This window comes from Nerophis ophidion, linkage group LG04 (assembly GCF_033978795.1).
Source record: "Nerophis ophidion isolate RoL-2023_Sa linkage group LG04, RoL_Noph_v1.0, whole genome shotgun sequence".
Classification (NCBI taxonomy): domain Eukaryota; kingdom Metazoa; phylum Chordata; class Actinopteri; order Syngnathiformes; family Syngnathidae; genus Nerophis; species Nerophis ophidion.
The window spans coordinates 84193519-84215374 of NC_084614.1; the positions used below are offsets into that span (position 1 = coordinate 84193519).

The 21856-nt window shown below is 43.8% G+C and overlaps 1 protein-coding gene across 1 annotated transcript; it reads right to left on the reverse strand.

The window, feature by feature from the left end:
- Positions 1-302: 302 nt before the first annotated feature.
- LOC133552090 (angiopoietin-related protein 3-like) lies at positions 303-17485 on the reverse strand. Its single transcript, XM_061899410.1, has 7 exons — positions 16832-17485; positions 16614-16724; positions 10968-11082; positions 10769-10882; positions 3869-3964; positions 2773-3045; positions 303-1067 (listed from the first exon to the last, which is right to left on the reverse strand). The coding sequence occupies exons 1-7, from the start codon at positions 17468-17470 to the stop codon at positions 841-843; spliced, it is 1575 nt and encodes a 524-aa protein (XP_061755394.1). The 5' UTR covers positions 17471-17485; the 3' UTR covers positions 303-840.
- Positions 17486-21856: the final 4371 nt, after the last annotated feature.

Below are 21856 nucleotides of genomic sequence, written 5' to 3' on the forward strand. Positions count from 1 at the left end.
TTTATATTCATAGTCACTTCTGAAAACAGCTAGTGTTTTCCCATTTGTTCTCTTTTTGGTTGTCCGCTAGTAAACTGCGTGTGTTAACCTTGAAGCTGTAGGAATGCAAGGAGTAGCCATACTCCCTTCTTATCTCTTCCTGTCCCAGGCTTAGCAGAACAACAGATATGTGGATTCGTTCCGGTAGGTAGGGGCGGGGGAGATAGTGAAGAAGACGGCGCGTCCGTAGGGTTTTCAGATCAACTAAGCGACGCGAATTGAATGTGTTGTTTTTTTAGGTTGGTCTCTCCAAAGCTTTGGAATAAATTGCAAAATACCTACTCTCTTCTGGGTTATCATTTAAAATCAGCTTATGTGTCATCAAAAGAACTTGGAATCGACCGGCAACTTAAATTCCCTCGGAAGAACATCTGGTCCAAACGCAACAATATCTATCGATCGATCTATCTATCTATCTTTCTATCTATCAACAAGAGTCTCCAATAAAATTAGATGTAAAACGTATTTATTTATTTGACTGTATTTTGCATTGTTTGCATGTGAAACCATACTTACCTCTGTAAAATGTGTCTTATTTTTAGCTATCTAGTACGGATTAATTGAATTTGCATGACTACGAACCAAAACGGAGGTCGCGTCACAGCCTGAGGACCAGACCAGCTTGTACTCTGGCAGCATAACTCCGATTTGACATTTGACATTTTCTTCAACAACTGAGAACTGTTTGTCTCTAAGCTTAAATCCTGTGGCCCAAATCCTTAACTGTGGCCAAGGCCCACAAGGAGCACTTCCGAAGCTCCCCTTTAGAGGCCGCTCTGGACTGTGGTTGCAGTTGACTCGTCACTGGCGAACATCTGTGCTATTTGCCAGAAATCCGCCAGTTTCAGAGGTCGAGGTAGAGGTGCCGACGGGATGGACTGAAATCTGTGTGAACTTGAGCGTGCAAGAGGATGTACGTCCGGACTTCAAAAGGATTCCTCGTCGCCGGTCCGAGCGCCCCTTTGATCTCACGAGGAAGTACCTCCCGTTCAAGTTGGTTTCTCCACAACTGCTGAACCACCAACCACCTGCGGAAGCCATCAAGGTAAACAAAAGCCCTGGTCTCTCAAGGACAGGGGTCTCAAACTCAATTTACCTGGGGGGGCCACTGGATGCAGAAATGGGGTGAGGCTGGGCCACAGGAAAAGACTTCTTGAAACAATCTATCATGCACTTTTTAATGAATTCACCTTCTTGGATTGACTTTCCCGCCCTAGCAATATACTTGTCAACCCTGCCGGCAATTTCCCGGGGTAATCATTCTCCCGGTTTTCACCCCTGGGCAGCAATATTTTGGCCGTGCCTTGATGGCACTTCCTTTAACGTCCTCAACAACCTGTCGTCTAATCCGCTTTTTCGTCATACAAAAAGTGTGCCGGCCCAGTCACACATTGTGCGAGTCTTCTGCAGACTCACGAAAGCGACTGCAAGGCATACTTGATCAACAGCCATACAGGTCACACTGAGGGTGGCCGTATAAACAACTTTATCACCCACACCAAACAAGATTGACAAACACATTTAGAAGCATTTAAGTCTCACCTTAAAACTCAGCTGTATACTCTAGCCTTTAAATAGACCTCCTTTTTAGACCAGTTGATCTGCCGCTTCTTTTCTTTTTTCTCCTATGTCCCCCCCCTCCCTTGTGGAGGGGGTCCGGTCCGATGACCATGGATGAAGTACTGGCTGTCCAGAGTCGAGACCCAGGATGGACCGCTCGCCTGTGTACCGGTTGGGGACATCTCTACGCTGCTGATCCGCCTCCGCTTGAGATGGTTTCCTGTGGACGGGAATCTCGCTGCTGTCTTGGATCCGCTTTGAACTGAACTCTCGCGGCTGTGTTGGAGCCACTATGGATTGAACTTTCACAGTATCATGTTAGACCCGCTCGACATCCATTGCTTTCGGTCCCCTAGAGGGGGGGGGGTTGCCCACATCTGAGGTCCTCTCCAAGGTTTCTCATAGTCAGCATTGTCACTGGCGTCCCACTGGATGTGAATTCTCCCTGCCCACTGGGTGTGAGTTTTCCTTGCCCTTTTGTGGGTTCTTCCGAGGATGTTGTAGTCGTAATGATTTGTGCAGTCCTTTGAGACATTTGTGATTTGGGGCTGTATAAATAAACATTGATTGATTGATTTTGGGATAACATCCGAACCGTAACACAACAGAACAAATACCCAGAATCCAATGCAGCCATAACTCTTCCGGGCTACAACATGGGGCGGGGGTATATATTGTAGCCCGGGAGAGTTAGGGCTGCATGGGGTTCTGGGTATTTGTTCTGCTGTGTTTATGTTGTGTTACGGTGCGGATGTTCTCCCAAAATGTCTTTGTCATTCTTGCTTGGTGTGGGTTCACAGTGTGGCGCATATTTGCAACAGTGTTAAAGTTGTTTCTACGGCCACCCTCAGTGTGACCTGTACGGCTGTTGATCAAGTACTGTATGCCTCGCTTATTGTGTCTTCGGATGCCAAAAACAACATGTGGCTTGGCTGGCATGCTTGTAGAAGACGCTAAAGGCGGTGTCTCCGTGGTGCCCCCTTAATATTTTTGTTTGGGTGAAATTCGGGAGAATGAGAACACCAGGAAGGGCACTGAAAATCAGGAATCTCCCGGAAAAATCGAGGGTATACAAGTATAAAACTCGCGGGCCGCACCGACATTAAAGTTTCATATTAAGGTGCGGGCCGCGTGTTTGAGACCCCTGCTCCAGAGGAAAAACACCTCCATTACCTGTGTAGCTGCGGGCACAGTTGGAGTCCTGGTTCTGGCCATTGTCCCTGTCCTGCGTGGAGAACATCATGCCGGTGTGGTTCCTCATGAGGTTGGTCAGATCTCCCCACAGCAGCTGGAGCTGGAGCGTGTAGTTGCTCTCCGGACCGCCCAGATTGAAAAGGTATTCAACCAAACGCTTGTTTTGCCTCCAGTCCTGCAGCTGGATGCGGAGGACCGAGTTGCCCTGAGCGGCCAGGCGAGCCATCTTCTTGAGACCCAGCCAAAACTCCCCTGGAGAAGACATGGTTTTACTACCGATGAGAACAGAATGGATTGTAACCACGTAATTGTGGCAGACAAGGTAGCTCCACTATCGCGGAATCACCCAGGAACTGTTGTCGGGCTGCCCGGTTTTGGGAAAGTTTCGGTGGCGCAGTTGGGAGAGTGGCCGTGCCAGCACCCTGAGGGTTCCTTGTTCAATCCCCACCTTCTACAGTCCTTGGGCAAGACACTTCACCCTTGCTCCTGATGGGACCAGGTTAGCGCCTTGCATGGCAACTCCCGCCATCAGTGTGTGAATGTGGAAATAGTGTCAAAGCCCTTTAAGTACCTTAAAAGGTAGAAAAGTGCTATACCCCATAAGTATAACTTATTTAGCATTTACCAAAAAAAAAAACAATGGTTATTTAATAATAATAATAATAATGGATTAGATTTATATCGCAATTTTAAATTTCCCGCAAAAGTATCATGCTAAAACGTCGCGGCATGATGAGGACATTTTGTTCACAGTTGTAAGTCGCCTCTTTTCATCGCATGATTCCACATTATCGTGGACGTCTGTGTCACTGAATCTTTTGCAATTTTTTTTTACTTAATAATGGAGAAGTCAAAGAAGAAAGCTGTAGGTTGGAATCGGTGTATTGCGGCCACCTTTAGCAACACAAACACAGCCGGTGTTTCATTGTTTACATTCCCGAAAGATGACGGCATTCAAACCACGACTATCTGAAGTATTTTCGCGTTACGTGCACACAAGTTAACTTAAAGAATTACAATGTTGTCCATGTTGACGTCTTGTCTCCAAAAATCAAAGTAGCTTGCTCTGACATACCGTGGAAATCTCCGAATCCGTTCTCGTATTTCTCCCAGGTTTGATCAAAGCTCAGAGAACCGTCCTTCCTCCGCTGGATAACGGATGTCCCGTAATCTACAGGAAAACAAACACAAATCATTGACTGTACGTGTTTGAAAGTTCCAGTGGAACTTCTGGAATCCGAAACAATCCGTAGCTTGAACCTGGGAGAATATAACCACTGTAAAGCAATACTCGGTTTTAGTATGTGACCCTTTGCCTTGGATTCTGTGTTCAGAAGCATTTAAGTCTCACCTTAAAACTCATTTGCATACTCTTTAAATAGACCTCCTTTTTAGACCAGTTGATCTGCCGCTTCTTTTCTTTTTCTCCTATGTCCCCCTATCCCTTGTGGAGGGGGTCCGGTCCGATGACCATGGATGAAGTACCGGCTGTCCAGAGTCGAGACCCAGGATGTATCGCTTGGGGACATCTCTACGATGCTGATCCGACTCCGCTTGGGATGGTTTCCTGTGGACGGGACTCTCGCTGCTGTCTTGGATCCGCTTTGAACTGGACTCTCGCGGCTGTGTTGGAGCCACTATGGATTGAACTTTCACGGTATCATGTTAGACCCGCTCCACATCCATTGCTTTCGGTCCCCTAGAGGGCGATGGGGGTTGTATCCCTTTGCCTTGGATTCTGTGTTCAGAAGCATTTAAGTCTCACCTTAAAACTCATTTGCATACTCTAGTCTTTAAATAGACCTCCTTTTTACACCAGTTGATCTGCCGCTTCTTTTCTTTTTCTCCTCTGTCCCCCTATCCCTTGTGGAGGGGGTCCGGTCCGATGACCATGGATGAAGTACTGGCTGTCCAGAGTCGAGACCCAGGATGTATCGCTTGGGGACATCTCTACGATGCTGATCCGACTCCGCTTGGGATGGTTTCCTGTGGACGGGACTCTCGCTGCTGTCTTGGATCCGCTTTGAACTGGACTCTCGCGGCTGTGTTGGAGCCACTATGGATTGAACTTTCACGGTATCATGTTAGACCCGCTCGACATCCATTGCTTTCGGTCCCTTAGAGGGCGAGGGGGGTTGCCCACATTTGAGGTCCTCTCCAAGGTTTCTCATAGACATCATTGTCACTGGCGTCCCACTGGGTGTGAGTTTTCCTTGCCCTTATGCGGGTTCTTCCGAGGATGTCCTAGTCGTAGTGGTTTGTACAGTCCTTTGAGACATTTGTGATTTAGGGCTATATAATTAAACATTGATTGATTGATTGAAGGAAAAGTTACCCAAAACCTACCCCCTGGTACACTGGTTACGTGCGGGGGGTCTCAGCTTGCTGCAAGGTTTGTTCCCCCGGGATGCAGACGGACCACTCCGGACAGGACGTGCAGGTAGATTTATTTGTAGAACTCAAACAAGTACCAAAAACTGAACACAAGCCAGAGGAAAAATGTGCCGATCGCACTCGAAGCTAAGGCTAATACTTAGCATGGGCAAAAAGACAAGGAATACTCACGTAACTGTAGCATAAGCAGACCGACTGACCGGCAAAGGCAGGCTTAAATAATGCACCACTTTTCCTTTGATTCAGTGTTCCCAAAACCTACCCCCGGTACACTGTCTCGGTTGAGGTACGCCTCTGTTTGCCAGCGTTGTTACGTGCGGGGGGTCTCAGCTTGCTGCAAGGTTTGTTCCCCCGGGATGCAGACGGACCACTCCGGACAGGACGTGCAGGTAGATTTATTTGTAGAACTCAAACAAGTACCACAAACTGAACATAAGCCAGAGGAAAAATGTGCCGATCGCACTCGAAGCTAAGGCTAATACCTAGCGTGGGCAAAAAGACAAGGAATACTCACGTAACTGTAGCATAAGCAGACCGGGTGACCGGCAAAGGCAGGCTTAAATAATGCACCACTTTTCCTTTGATTCAGTGTTCCCAAAACCTATCCCCGGTACACTGTCTCGGTTGTGGTGCGCCTCTGTTTGCCTGCGTTGTTACGTGCGGGGGGGTCTCAGCTTGCTGCAAGGTTTGTTCCCCCGGGATGCAGACGGACCACTCCGGACGGGACGTGCAGGTAGATTTATTTGTAGAACTCAAACAAGTACCACAAACTGAACACAAGCCAGAGGAAAAATGTGCCGATCACACTCGAAGCTAAGGCTAACACTTTGCATAGGCAAAATGACAAGGAATACTCACATAACTGTAGCATAAGTAAACAATGAAGCCAGACCGACTGACTGGCAAAGGCAGGCTTAAATAATGCCTCTGATTAGTGCTCAGGAAACAGGTGATCGTCCCAAACAATAAGCAACCATGGTAACCAGAACAAACTCAAGGGTGCAAAAAACAGGAACTGAGGGAGTCCAAAACTAACAGAAAATACCAAATCATGATCCGGGACCCCGTGTGCTGGTATCTTTTATAAAGAACAGCCGCAAAATAATCCACCAATTTTTCTCCGATCAAGGTGAGAGACTATGTATAGTGTTGACTCTCCTCTACCATTCCTGTCGAATTACCAGTGTGAGTAAAAATTGTTGTTCGTCCCTATGCGCCCTTCGATTGGTTTGGGACTAGTTCGAAGTCTATCCAGTCTTTGGCTAAAAGAGATCTGGGATAGGCAACATGACACCCCAATGAGGACGAGCGACTTTGAAGGTTCCAGTTTAATCGAAGTACTATTTAAAAGAAGTGTCTTTATCGGATATTGGTATCGGTCCGATATCAGCAAAAATACAAGTATCGGCTTGCATCTTATGCATTCGATATAAGCTCCGATACAAGCAGTCCTACTTGTGCAAAGCTGGCAAGCCAGTGAACATCCGACAATTTTTCTTGTATTTTAGTCAAGTCCTTTACAAAAAGTAAACATGGTAGGATAGGCTACTAGCAGCTAGCAGCTACACAACAGCTAAGCAAGCTAGACATACATAATATTACTTCAAGATACAAAGTCTCCAAGGCAGATGGTATCTGTAAGTATCCAGGAACAGACGTGTCTGGATTTTCCAGCCAGGGTTGGACTCCGCCAAGGTTGCCCTTTGTCACCGATTCTGTTCACAACTTTTATGGACAAAATTTCTACTCGCAGTTAGAGCTTTGAGGGGATCCGTTGCGGGATCAAATCTCTGATTTTTGGAGACGATGCGTTCCTGCTGGCTTCATCAGGCCAGGATCTTCAGGTCTCACTGGAATCGTTTCGCAGCCGAGACCGACTGGGATGAGAATCAACACCTCTAAGTTTGAGTCCATGGTTCTCGCCCACAAGAAGGGGGAGTGCCATCTCCGGGTTGGGGAGGGGATGTTGCCCCAAGTTAAGGAGTTGAAGTACTTTTGTTCACGAGTGAGGGAAGAGTGGATCGTGGGTTCGACAGGCAAAACGGAGCAACGTCTGCAGTGAGATCCGTTGTGGTGAAGAAGGAGCTGAGCCGGAAGACAAAGCTCTCAATTTACCGGTCGATCTACGTTCCCATCCTCACCTATGGTCATGAGCTTTGGGTTGTGACCGAAAGGACAAGATCACAGGTACAAGCGGGCAAAATTAGTTTCCTCCGTGGGGTGGTGGGGCTCTCCCTTAGAGATAGGGTGAGAAGCTCGTAATTCAGGAGGAGCCACCTAGGGAGGTGTGTAGGGCACTTCCAACTGATAGGAGGCCAGGCAAGATTTGGTCCTACCTGTAGCTGAGCACCGAGCCCCCGTCTGGAGCAGAAGTCCACACGTAAACAAGGTTGATACTGTCATAAACGACGACCTCCGGATAGTAACTGGTAGCCTGTAGGACCCCTGGTGGGAATCACCCCAGGCTGGCAAGGAAAGCCCGAAAGTATAACTGGGAAGTCCCCCACGAAGCCACGAAAGGCTGAATCCACAATTTTTACAACAAGGCAGCACAAGAGATGCTACAGTCAATCCCTGAGGACCTGTCCAGAGGTGCCTGGTTGGCGGCATCCCAGGAACCGTCTTGGGAGACGCCTGGGCCCTCCTGCATCCAACAATACATTCAGGACCCAGGAATCAGAATCAGAATAGGTTTTATTGCCATTGTTTGAGAACGGGCTCACAAACTAGGAATTTTTCTTGGTGCAATCGTGCAACATAAAAGACATATAACACAGAATATGTAATAAAAAGAGCTGTAACTGAGCTATCAGATCTTGTTATTGTGCACGTGCCTGATGGTCGAGGGGGAAAAACTGTTCATGTGGCGGGAGGTGTGGGTCTGGATGGACCGTAGTCTCCTGCTTGAGGGGAGAAGAGAGAATAGTTTGTGTTCAGGGTGAGAACAGCCGACCCACACGCCTCCTGATCCTTGAGGAGAACAGGTCCTGGAGGGATGGGAGCTTGCAGCCAATCACCTTCTCAGCAGCAAGTACTGAAGTTGATGCTTATCCTGGAGTGTGGTGCCGGGGAACCACACGGTAATGGAGGAGGTGAGGATGGCCTCAATGATGGCTGAGTAAAAATGCACCAGCATCTCGGTCGGCACCTTAAGTTTCCTCAGCTGCCGCAAGGAGGTACATCCTCTGCTGGGCCTTCTTGATGAGGGAGCTGATGGTCGGGTGATGGTGGTGTCCAAGAAACGGAAGGAGTCCACAATGTAGACAGGGGTGGGAGAGTCAATCAGGGGACTGTGGGGCTGTGACTTTCCTGAAGTCCATGATCATCTCCACTGTTTTCTGGGCGTTCAGCTCCAGGTTGTTGAGGCTGCACCAGGACGACTGGAGGCAGGGTTATAGGAGAAGACTTGCCACACCATCTATGGACTCTGCAGAACCGCCTGCGCACAAGGCATCTAGGAAGAAGCGGCATGCGAGTGGGGCCTGCCTGAGCAGATTGCCAAGCAAATCTTCACCAGTTACCCCCTATGCAGCCTGCCTTCTAAGGCTGGACTTTTCCACTTAGGACCATAGACAAGGGCGTGGCTAGATGACACTGAATTGGCCATCTGACGCTATACGAACGAAGAAGTAAAGACCCAGGACACCTTGGGGGGGACTAAGTCTCCCAGCTGGCCTGGGAACGCCTCGGGATCCCTTAGGAGGAGCTGGACGAAGGGGTCGAAGAGAATGAAATGTGGGGTTCTCTGCTCCGGCTGCTCCCCCCATGACCTGACCTTGGATAAGTGGAAGAAGTGGATGGACCCCTTTAGGGTCACCAAAAACAAATGATCAGTCCACTTCAAACGCATTACTTTTGTCTTATGTGTAATGTTTTCATTCTATTGTCTGAGTAATTTCACCCAATCCAGCCTTGTCTACAGGGATGTACGATGATTTGTGGGGCAGCACGGTGACGGAGGGGCTAGTGCGTCTGCCTCACAATACGAAGGTCCTGAGTAGTCCTGGGTTCAATCCCGGGCTCGGGATCTTTCTGTGTGGAGTTTGCATGTCCTCCCCGTGACTGCGTGGGTTCCCTCCGGGTAGTCCGGCTTCCTCCCACCTCCAAAGACATGCACCTGGGGATAGGTTGATTGGCAACAGTAAATTGGCCCTAGTATGTGACTGTTGTCTGTCTATCTGTGTTGTCCCTGTTATGAGATGGCGACTTGTCCAGGGTGTAACCCACCTTCTGCCCGATTGTAGCTGAGATAGGCTCCAGCGCCCCCCGCTTCCCCGAAGGGAATAAGCAGTAGAAAATTAGTGATTCCCAGAGCCCAAAAAAAGTCTGCGGGCTATAGAGCGTTTTCCGTTCGGGCTCCAGTACTCTGGAATGCCCTCCCGGTAACAGTTCGAGATGCCACCTCAGTAGAAGCATTTAAGTCTCATCTTAAAACTCATTTGTATACTCTAACCTTCAAATAGACTCCCTTTTTGGACCAGTTGATCTGCCGTGTCTTTTTTGTTTCTCCTATCTCCCACTCTCCCTTGTGGAGGGGGTCCGGTCCGATGTCCATGGATGAAGTTTTGGCTGTCCAGAGTCGGGACCCAGGATAGACCACTCGTCTGGAGTCGGGACCCAGGATGTATCGGCTGGGGACATCTCTGCGCTGCTGATCCGCCTCCGCTTGGGATGGTTTCCTGCTGGCTTAAGATGTGACTTTAAGGTTTTACTACTTACGTATAAAATACTACACGGTCTAGCTCCAGCCTATCTTGCCGATTGTATTGTACCGTATGTCCCGGCAAGAAATCTGCGTTCAAAAGACTCTGGCTTATTAGTGATTCCTAGAGCTCAAAAAAAGTCTGCGGACTATAGAGCGTTTTCCGTTCGGGCTCCAGTACTCTGGAATGCCCTCCCGGTAACAGTTCGAGATGCCCCCTCAGTAGAAACATTTGAGTCTCATCTTAAAACTCATCTGTATACTCTAGCCTTCAAATAGACTCCCTTTTTGGACCAGTTGATCTGCCGTTTCTTTTCTTTTTCTCCTATCTCCCACTCTCCCTTGTGGAGGGGGTCCGGTCCGATGTCCATGGATGAAGTTTTGGCTGTCCAGAGTCGGGACCCAGGATAGACCACTCGTCTGGAGTCGGGACCCAGGATGTATCGGCTGGGGACATCTCTGCGCTGCTGATCCGCCTCCGCTTGGGATGGTTTCCTGCTGGCTCCGCTGTGGACGGGACTCTCGCTGCTGCGTTGGATCTGCTTTGGACTGGACTCTCGCGACCGTGTTGGATCCACTATGGACTGAACTTTTCACAGTATCATGTTGGACCCGCTCGACATCCATTGCTTTCGGCCCTCTAGGTGGGGGGGGGGGGGTTGGGGTTCTCATAGTCGTCATTGTCCCCGACGTCCCACTGGGTGTGAGTTTTCCTTACCCTTATGTGGGCCTACCGAGGATGTCGTAGTGGTTTGTGCAGCCCTTTGAGACACTAGTGATTTAGGGCTATATAAATGAACATTGATTGCTGATTTCCTATCGGATTAATAACATTGTAACTATTTAGGAACTTGCAATTAAGTATTAGAAATAGTTTACCTGCACTCATGTCACAAACCACCATGAAGGGCTGGGATCCATTGGGTCTGATGGCGTACACGCCGCTGGTTCTCTCACCTCTGTTGAAGAGTTCACTGCAGTCCGGTGGTAGATCTGTGACAAAATGGGCAGGAACTTGGAACCTCACCAACAAGCTTTACTTATTAAACGCCGGAAGGATGAAATGAGCTGCAATTACCTGCGACTGCATCGGTCTCGCTGGAGGCCAGGTAGGGGCTAAGTGTCGGTGCTTGGCTCATGAAGGGTTCAGGCATCCTCTCAACCGTCTCCTGGGCGGTAGAGCTGGCTGTAAACTGGGGATAACATGTTTGGGACATAAACCAGATGGTATGGACGCCCCTGCTGGCCATTACATCCTCTACAGCTGCACCTAGAACAGCAACATCCGACAATCCACCTTCACAACAATAATGCCTAACTCGGGGGTCGGCAACCTGCCTCTCTTAACCCTGGAGCTTTTTAAAAAAGTGGCAAAAGATGGGGAAAAAATATATGTTGCAACTCCTTCCTTGTCTCATTTTGTCAACCAAATGTTTTATACTGTGCGTGCCAACATCAGACAATCCACCTTTACAACAATAATGCCTAATTCGGGGGTCGCCAACCTGCCTCTCTTAACCATGGAGCTTTTTAAAAAAGTGGCAAAAGATGGGGAAAAAATATATTTGGCAACTCCTCCCTTGTCTTATTTTGTCAACCAAATGTTTTATACTGTGCGTGCCAACATCAGACAATCCACCTTTACAACAATAATGCCTAATTCGGGGGTCGGCAACCTGCCTCTCTTAACCCTGGAGCTTTTTAAAAAAGTGGCAAAAGATGGGGAAAAAAATATATTATGCAACTCCTCTCTTGTCTCATTTTGTCAACCAAACGTTTTATACTGTGCGTGCCAACATCAGACAATCCACCTTCACAACAATAATGCCTAATTCGGGGGTCGGCAACCTGCCTCTCTTAACCCTGGAGCTTTTTAAAAAAGTGGCAAAAGATGGGGAAAAAAATATATTATGCAACTCCTCTCTTGTCTCATTTTGTCAACCAAACGTTTTATACTGTGCGTGCCAACATCAGACAATCCACCTTCACAACAATAATGCCTAATTCGGGGGTCGGCAACCTGCCTCTCTTAACCCTGGAGCTTTTTAAAAAAGTGGCAAAAGATGGGGAAAAAAATATATTATGCAACTCCTCTCTTGTCTCATTTTGTCAACCAAACGTTTTATACTGTGCGTGCCAACATCAGACAATCCACCTTCACAACAATAATGCCTAATTTGGGGGTCGGCAACCTGCCTCTCTTAACCCTGGAGCTTTTTAAAAAAGTGGCAAAAGATGGGGAAAAAATATATTTTGCAACTCCTCCCTTGTCTTATTTTGTCAACCAAATGTTTTATTCTGTGCGTGCCAACATCAGACAATCCACCTTTACAAAAATAATGCCTAATTCGGGGGTCGGCAACCTGCCTCTCTTAACCCTGGAGCTTTTTAAAAAAAATGTAAAAAAAAAATGGCAAAAGATGGGGAAAAAATATATTTTGCAACTCCTCCCTTGTCTCATTTTGTCAACCAAATGTTTTATACTGTGCGTGCCAACATCAAACAATCCACCTTTACAACAATAATGCCTAATTCGGGGGTCGGCAACCTGCCTCTCTTAACCCTGGAGCTTTTTAAAAAAAATGTTAAAAAAATGGCAAAAGATGGGGAAAAAATATATTTTGCAACTCCTCCCTTGTCTCATTTTGTCAACCAAACGTTTTATACTGTGCGTGCCAACATCAGACAATCCACCTTCACAACAATAATGCCTAATTCGGGGGTCGGCAACCTGCCTCTCTTAACCCTGGAGCTTTTTAAAAAAGTGGCAAAAGATGGGGAAAAAATATATTTTGCAACTCCTCCCTTGTCTTATTTTGTCAACCAAATGTTTTATACTGTGCGTGCCAACATCAGACAATCCACCTTCACAACAATAATGCCTAATTCGGGGGTCGGCAACCTGCCTCTCTTAACCCTGGAGCTTTTTAAAAAAGTGGCAAAAGATGGGGAAAAAATATATTTTGCAACTCCTCCCTTGTCTTATTTTGTCAACCAAATGTTTTATACTGTGCGTGCCAACATCAGACAATCCACCTTCACAACAATAATGCCTAATTCGGGGGTCGGCAACCTGCCTCTCTTAACCCTGGAGCTTTTTAAAAAAGTGGCAAAAGATGGGGAAAAAATATATTTTGCAACTCCTCCCTTGTCTCATTTTGTCAACCAAATGTTTTATACTGTGCGTGCCAACATCAGACAATCCACCTTTACAACAATAATACCTAATTCGGGGGTCGACAACCTGCCTCTCTTAACCCAGGAGCTTTTTAAAAAAAATGTTTAAAAAAAATGGCAAAAGATGGGGAAAAAATTTATTTTGCAACTCCTCCCTTGTCTCATTTTGCCAACCAAACGTTTTATACTGTGCGTGCCAACATCAGACAATCCACCTTCACAACAATAATGCCTAATTCGGGGGTCGGCAACCTGCCTCTCTTAACCCTGGAGCTTTTTAAAAAAATGTTTAAAAAAATGGCAAAAGATGGGGAAAAAATATATTTTGCAACTCCTCCCTTGTCTCATTTTGTCAACCAAACGTTTTATACTGTGCGTGCCAACATCAGACAATCCACCTTCACAACAATAATGCCTAATTCGGGGGTCCGCAACCTGCCTCTCTTAACCCTGGAGCTTTTTAAAAAAATGGCAAAAGATGGGGAAAAAATATATTTTGCAACTCCTCCCTTGTCTCATTTTGTCAACCAAACGTTTTATACTGTGCGTGCCAACATCAGACAATCCACCTTCACAACAATAATGCCTAATTCGGGGGTCGGCAACAACCTGCCTCTCTTAACCCTGGAGCTTTTTTAAAAAGTGGCAAAAGATGGGGAAAAAATATATTTTGCAACTCCTCCCTTGTCTCATTTTGTCAACCAAACGTTTTATACTGTGCGTGCCAACATCAGACAATCCACCTTTACAACAATAATGCCTAATTCGGGGGTCGGCAACAACCTGCCTCTCTTAACCCTGGAGCTTTTTAAAAAAATGTTAAAAAAAATGGCAAAAGATGGGGGAAAAATATATTTTGCAACTCCTCCCTTGTCTCATTTTGTCAACCAAACGTTTTATACTGTGCGTGCCAACATCAGACAATCCACCTTCACAACAATAATGCCTAATTCGGGGGTCCGCAACCTGCCTCTCTTAACCCTGGAGCTTTTTAAAAAAATGGCAAAAGATGGGGAAAAAATATATTTTGCAACTCCTCCCTTGTCTCATTTTGTCAACCAAACGTTTTATACTGTGCGTGCCAACATCAGACAATCCACCTTCACAACAATAATGCCTAATTCGGGGGTCGGCAACAACCTGCCTCTCTTAACCCTGGAGCTTTTTTAAAAAGTGGCAAAAGATGGGGAAAAAATATATTTTGCAACTCCTCCCTTGTCTCATTTTGTCAACCAAACGTTTTATACTGTGCGTGCCAACATCAGACAATCCACCTTTACAACAATAATGCCTAATTCGGGGGTCGGCAACAACCTGCCTCTCTTAACCCTGGAGCTTTTTAAAAAAATGTTAAAAAAAATGGCAAAAGATGGGGGAAAAATATATTTTGCAACTCCTCCCTTGTCTCATTTTGTCAACCAAACGTTTTATACTGTGCGTGCCAACATCAGACAATCCACCTTCACAACAATAATGCCTAATTCGGGGGTCGGCAACCTGCCTCTCTTAACCCTGGAGCTTTTTAAAAAAATGTAAAAAAAAATGGGAAAAGATGGGGAAAAAATATATTTTGCAACTCCTCCCTTGTCTCATTTTGTCAACCAAACGTTTTATACTGTGCGTGCCAACATCAGACAATCCACCTTCACAACAATAATGCCTAATTCGGGGGTCGGCAACCTGCCTTTCTTAACCCTGGAGCTTTTTAAAAAAGTGGCAAAAGATGGGGAAAAAATATATTTTGCAACTCCTCCCTTGTCTTATTTTGTCAACCAAATGTTTTATACTGTGCGTGCCAACATCAGACAATCCACCTTCACAACAATAATGCCTAATTCGGGGGTCGGCAACCTGCCTCTCTTAACCCTGGAGCTTTTTAAAAAGTGGCAAAAGATGGGGAAAAAATATATTTTGCAACTCCTCCCTTGTCTCATTTTGTCAACCAAACGTTTTATACTGTGCGTGTCAACATCAGACAATCCACCTTCACAACAATAATACCTAATTCGGGGGTCGGCAACCTGCCGCTCTTAACCCTGGAGCTTTTTAAAAAAATGTTAAAAAAATGGCAAAAGATGGGGAAAAAATATATTTTGCAACTCCTCCCTTGTCTCATTTTGTCAACCAAACGTTTTATACTGTGCGTGCCAACATCAGACAATCCACCTTTACAACAATAATGCCTAATTCGGGGGTCGGCAACAACCTGCCTCTCTTAACCCTGGAGCTTTTTAAAAAAGTGGCAAAAGATGGGGAAAAAATATATTTTGCAACTCCTCCCTTATCTTATTTTGTCAACCAAATGTTTTATACTGTGCGTGCCAACATCAGACAATCCACCTTCACAACAATAATGCCTAATTCGGGGGTCGCCAACCTGCCTCTCTTAACCCTGGAGCTTTTTAAAAAAAATTTAAAAAAAATGGCAAAAGATGGGGAAAAAATATATTTTGCAACTCCTCCCTTGTCTCATTTTGTCAACCAAACGCTTTATACTGTGCGTGCCAACATCAGACGATCCACCTTCACAACAATAATGCCTAATTCGGGGGTCGGCAACCTGCCTCTCTTAACCCTGGAACTTTTTTAAAAAATGTAAAAACAATAGCAAAAGATGGGGAAAAATATATTTTGCAACTCCTCCCTTGTCTCATTTTGTCCACCAAACGTTTCATACTGTGCGTGCTAACATGCTATTTAGGCTAGCTGTGTGTACGTATTGCATCATTATTTCTTGTTTGTAGCTATGTTTGAGCTCAATTAATATCCTTTACTTATGTCCTCTGTGTATATTAAATTATGTTTGCACGTCTCGTGACATATCTCCGTACAAAACTTCGAGAAGGTCGTCACGGAAGTAAACAAGGTAGGAGTCGAACTTTCCCATACTCTTAATATCCAATTAAACTAATATATATTCATTATGCATCATCAATATTAATTATATATGAATATGAACAGGAAAACTAAACTTGGCAGGAAGGCACAAAAAGGGAAAACAAAACCATTAGCATGAGAGCTAGGAAAAAACAAAGGCGTAGCATGTAAGCTGGCGAGAATACACATAAAGCAGTCGTCACTTGTTGCACGAGGGCAAATTAGAATCCGAGAATGAATGAACAGAAAGGGCTGGATTATATAAGGATGGTGATTATTAGAAACAGGTGGGCCGGAACAGAGAGTAGCAGGTGGAATCAATTTGCAGCCACGGTGACAGAGCAAACAGGAAATAAGGAAGTCCAAACTACAAAATGTGACATGACAAGGAACAAAGCAACAATATGGTACGATCCGACCATCGGATCACAACAATATCGATTTCTAGCCCATGATTTCACTTCACCACTTCATCCCGTGTGTCGCTTTTTAAAGTGTACCCCAAAAAAGTTTGGTATTTATTTATTATTGTATTTATTTACTAGCAAGCTGGACCCGACCAACGCTGCTTGCAGCTTTAATTTTTTTTTTTTTTTTTAAATCAAACTGGCTCTAATGTGGTTTACTCAGTGCGAATACGCCCTAAAACATGAATAAATATCCTCCCGACCTTTTCCTCCAGAGTCTTGATCTTGGTCCTCTGGTAGTCGAGTTGGTCACTTTGCTCCCTCACGGCCTTCAGGAGCTCGGTGATGCTTTGCTCCTGGGTGTTAATCACTTCCTGGCAAAAGACGGGGTGAATATAACTTTGTCATGGAGGGATGTAGATGTTGAGGTCATAGGCGGTCCAGGATGTGGCGTAAAAACCCGACTGGAGGGGTGACTCACCCTAAGGCCGTTGATCTCTTCGACCTGGTTGCCGGTAAACACGCCTTGAGACAAACTACTCAGCTTCTCCTCCAGGCCCTGCACCTTGCTCTGCAGGTGGCCCTTCTCCAGCATGATGGAGTCCACCTTGGAGTTGATCCGGACCGACAGGCCCTTGATCTCTTCGTTGTTGGCCCTCAGCACCACGGCGGTCTTCTTCAGCTCCTCCTCCTCCTCCTTGATTTCGCCGGCCAGCACGGACAGCTGGTCGAAGGAGCGGTCGAAGATGTTGAGTTTTTGGAAGATTTCGTTGATCTGCACCTTGGTCTTGAGCACGAACTCCCGCAGGCTCTGGCCCAGCTGGAGGAGGCCGTTGGCGAGCAGACGCACGTCGTCCAGGGCGGCGAAGCGGGAGCGGGTCTCAGCCGGGGCCCCGGGTTTCTGGTCTCCGTCGCAAAGGACCGGGAGTCCGGCAGCGGCGGCCAGGACAAAGATCCAGATCAGAATGGTTCTCATGGTGTGGTTCTGCTCCTGGTAGACGGGACCAGGAGCCACGGGGGGAAGGTCCCGGGCTTTATAGTCCATCGTGTCAGTCATTAACTTGGATCTTGGAACGGACTGGAGTCTCCCCCTGTTGGCGAAGTCAGCCTTAGCAGACATAGTCTGAGGTGGGTAGAGGTAGAGGACTCAAAAATTGTACTCAAGAATGAGGATCGGGATTTTAGAGCCGGGGGCCCCAAACCGGGGACGGGCTATCCATATCTGTCAATGTCCAAGCATTCACCAAAAATCATCTATTTATTATTGTTATTAATATTATTATTATTGTGTGAATGTCCAAGCATTCATATAAGATTTTACACCCCCCAAAAAAAAGTTTTACTATTATTATTACTATTGTGTGAATGTCCAAGCATTCACACATATAATATTTTACACCAAAAATCATCTATTTTTTATTGTTGTTATTATTATTATTATTGTGGGGATGTCCAAGCATTCATATAATTAGATTTTACACCGAAAAAATAAAATAAAAATAAAATATATATATATATATATATTTATATATATATATATACATATACATATTTATTCTTCTTCTTATTATTATTATTGTGTGAATGTCCAAGCATTCACATATATAATATTTTACACCAAAAATCATCTGTTTATTATTGTTATTGTTATTGCGTGAATGTCTAAGCATTCATTTGATAGGATTTTACACCCCCAAAATATATATATTTATTATTATTATATTGTTATTATTATTATTGTGGGAATGTCCAAGCATTCACACAATAAAATCTTACACATAAATAAATAAATGTACATATATATATTATTATTATTATTGTGTGAATGTCCAAGCATTCACACATATAATATTTTACACCAAAAATCATCTATTTAATATTGTTATTATTATTGTTATCATTGTGTGACTGTTCAAGCATTCACACATAAGATTTTACGCACAAAAATCCTTTATTCATTATTATTATTATCGTGTGAATATCCAAGCATTCACATAACAAGATTTTACACCAAACAATCATACAATTATTATAATTGTGTGAATATACAAGCATTCACATAAGATGTTACACCCAAAATAATCTATGTATTAATATTATTATTATTATTATTATTGTGTGAATGTCCAAGCATTCACACATATAATATTTTACACCAAAAATCATCTATTTATTATTGTTAATATTATAACTATTATTGTGGGAAAGTCCAAGCATTCATATATTTTACACCAAAAAAATAAAAATAATACATATTTATTATTATTGTGTGAATGTCCAAGCATTCACACATATAATATTTTACACCAAAAATCATCTATTTATTATTGGTATTATTATTATTTTTATTGTGGTAATGTCCAAGCATTCACACATATAAAATTTTACACCCAAAAATCCTCTATTCATTATTATTATTATTGTGCGAATATCCAAGCATTCACATAACAAGATTTTACACCAAACAATCGTATATTTATTATAATTGTGTGAATATACAAGCATTCACATAAGATTTTACACCCAAAATCATCTATGTATTATTATTATTATTATTATTGTGTGAATGTCCAAGCATTCACACATATAATATTTTACGCCAAAAATCATCTATTTATTATTGTTAATATTATAACTATTATTGTGGGAAAGTCCAAGCATTCATATATTTTACATAAAGAAAAATAAAAATAATACATATTTATTATTATTGTGTTAATGTCCAAGCATTCACACATATAATGAGGGGGGGTTGCCCACATATGTGGTCCTCTCCAAGGTTTCTCATAGTCATCACGGTCGACGTCCCACTGGGGTGAGTTTTTCCTTGCCCTTATGTGGGCTCTACCGAGGATGTCGTTGTGGTTTGTGCAGCCCTTTGAGGCACTTGTGATTTAGGGCTATATAAATAAACATTGATTGATTGATTGAGTGTATTCGCTCTGAAGGGTGGGGGCTAGTGGCGTATTGAACAAGACAAGACTTCCGTAGTGTTTTCAGATCAACTTAGGCGACACGAATTGAATGTATTGTTTTTTAGGTTGGTCTCCCCAAAGCTTTGGAATAAATTGCAAAATACCTATTCTGTTCTGGGTCATCATTTAAAATCAGCTTATGTGTCATCAAAAGAACTTGGGATTGACCAGCAACTTAAATCCCCTCTGAGGAACATCTGGTCCAAACGCAACAATGCTGATAACTAATAATAACACCATTTTTTCCAGCCTTTTTAAAAAATGACATCATGTGTGAAGGCCAGTTGTGCATATTAAATGACGTCATCTTGCCCCAAACTGACCCCGAAACGTTGGCCCGTGAAACTCCGCCTACTTCCTCTGACACTAAACTCTCACTCATGAAAGCCAAACAAACATGGACGGACTCAAAGACCTGGGAGGAAGGGGTGATGACACGGGCTGTCAATGGTTGACCACTCGTACGGGAACATAGTAAACAGTCAACTCTGTTACAAACCCGACTTCAGACTACGGGTCGGATCGCAGAGAGGCTCGTAACACAGTGGCCCAGTTTTTTTTGTTTACAAGGCCCTTACAGGTGCCAAGACCTGGTCTCAGTGACCTCTGGCTTGGAGAGTCGGACGGGGGTAATTGAGGCCAACACTTGGAGGGGAAGGAAGGAAAGGAAAGGAAACGTTTTGTTTTTTTACGTTTCAACTCCACGTATGAGCAACTATTCACACTCTCATGGACCCTTTGAACCAGGGGTGTCCAAGCTACGGCCCGCGGGCCAGACGGTGTCTTCTGAAGTCTTGAATTTGGCCCGCGAGACATTAAAACAACGTTAAGAACTTGCTGAATTAAGGCCTGACGTTCAGCAACTCTAGCCTAACGTTGAAAAAACATGTTTTTTGACAACATTTAATAAATGTTGGGTTCTGATGTTGATTTGACTATTGAATTTTGGTCATTTTCTAACCAATATTCTACAACACAAATACAACGTTGAAACAACATGCTTTTTGAGGACGTTACATCAATGTCGGGTTCTGATGTTGATTTAACATTGAAATTTGGTCATTTCCCAACCAATATTCTACAACACAAAAACAATGTTGAAACAACAACGTTTTTGATGAGGTTACATCAATATCGGGTTCTGACATTGATCTAACATTGAATATTGGTAATTTCCCAACCAATATTCTATAACACAAATATAACGTTGAAACAACATGCTTTTTGACGACGTTACATCAATGTCGGGTTCTGACGTTGATTTGACCATGGAATTTTGGCCATTTTCTGACCAATATGCTACAACACAAATACAATGTGGAAATAACAAACTTTTTGATGACGTTTAATCAATGTTGGGTTCTGACGATGATTTAATCATTAAAGTTTGGTCATTTTCCAACCAATATTCGACAACACAGAAATAACGTTAAAACAACATACTTTTTGAAGTTTAATCAATGTCAGGTTCTGACGTTGTTTTGACCATTGAAATTTGATCATTTCCCAATCAACATTCGTCAACACAAATACAACGTTGAAACAACATGCTTTTTGACAACATTACATCAATGTTGGGTTCTGACGTTGATTTGACCATTGAATTTTGGACATTTTCTGACCAATATTCTACAACACAAATACAACGTTAAAACAACAAACTTTTTGATGACGTTTAATCAATGTTGGGTTCTGACATTGATTTGACCGTTGAATTTTGGTCATTTCCCAACCAATATTCTACAACACAAATATAACGTTGAAATAACATGCTTTTTGACGACGTTACATCAATGTCGGGTTCCGACGTTGATTTGACCATTGAATTTTGGACATTTTCTGACCAATATGCTACAACACAAATACAACGTTAAAACAACAAACTGTTTGATGACGTTTAATCAATGTTGGGTTCTGACGGTGATTTAATCATTAAATTTTGGTCATTTTCCAACCAATATTCGACAACACAGAAATAACGTTAAAACAACATACTTTTTGAAGTTTAATCAATGTCAGGTTCTGACGTTAATTTGACCATTGAAATTTGATCATTTCCCAATCAACATTCTTCAACACAAATACAATGTTGAAACAACATGCTTTTTGAGGACGTTACATCAATGTCGGGTTCTGATGTTGATTTAACATTGAATTTTGGTCATTTCCCAACCAATATTCTACAACACAAATACAACGTTGAAACAACAGGCTTTTTGACAACATTACATCAATGTTGGGTTCTGACGTTGATTTGACCATTGAATTTTGGACATTTTCTGACCAATATTCTACAACACAAAAACAACGTTAAAACAACAAACTTTTTGATGACGTTTAATCAATGTTGGGTTCTGACATTGATTTGACCGTTGAATTTTGGTCATTTCCCAACCAATATTCTACAACACAGAAACAACATTGAAACAACATGCTTTTTGACGTTACATCAATGTTGGTTTCTGACGGTGATTTAATCATTAAATTTTGGTCATTTTCCAACCAATATTTGACAACACAGAAATAACGTT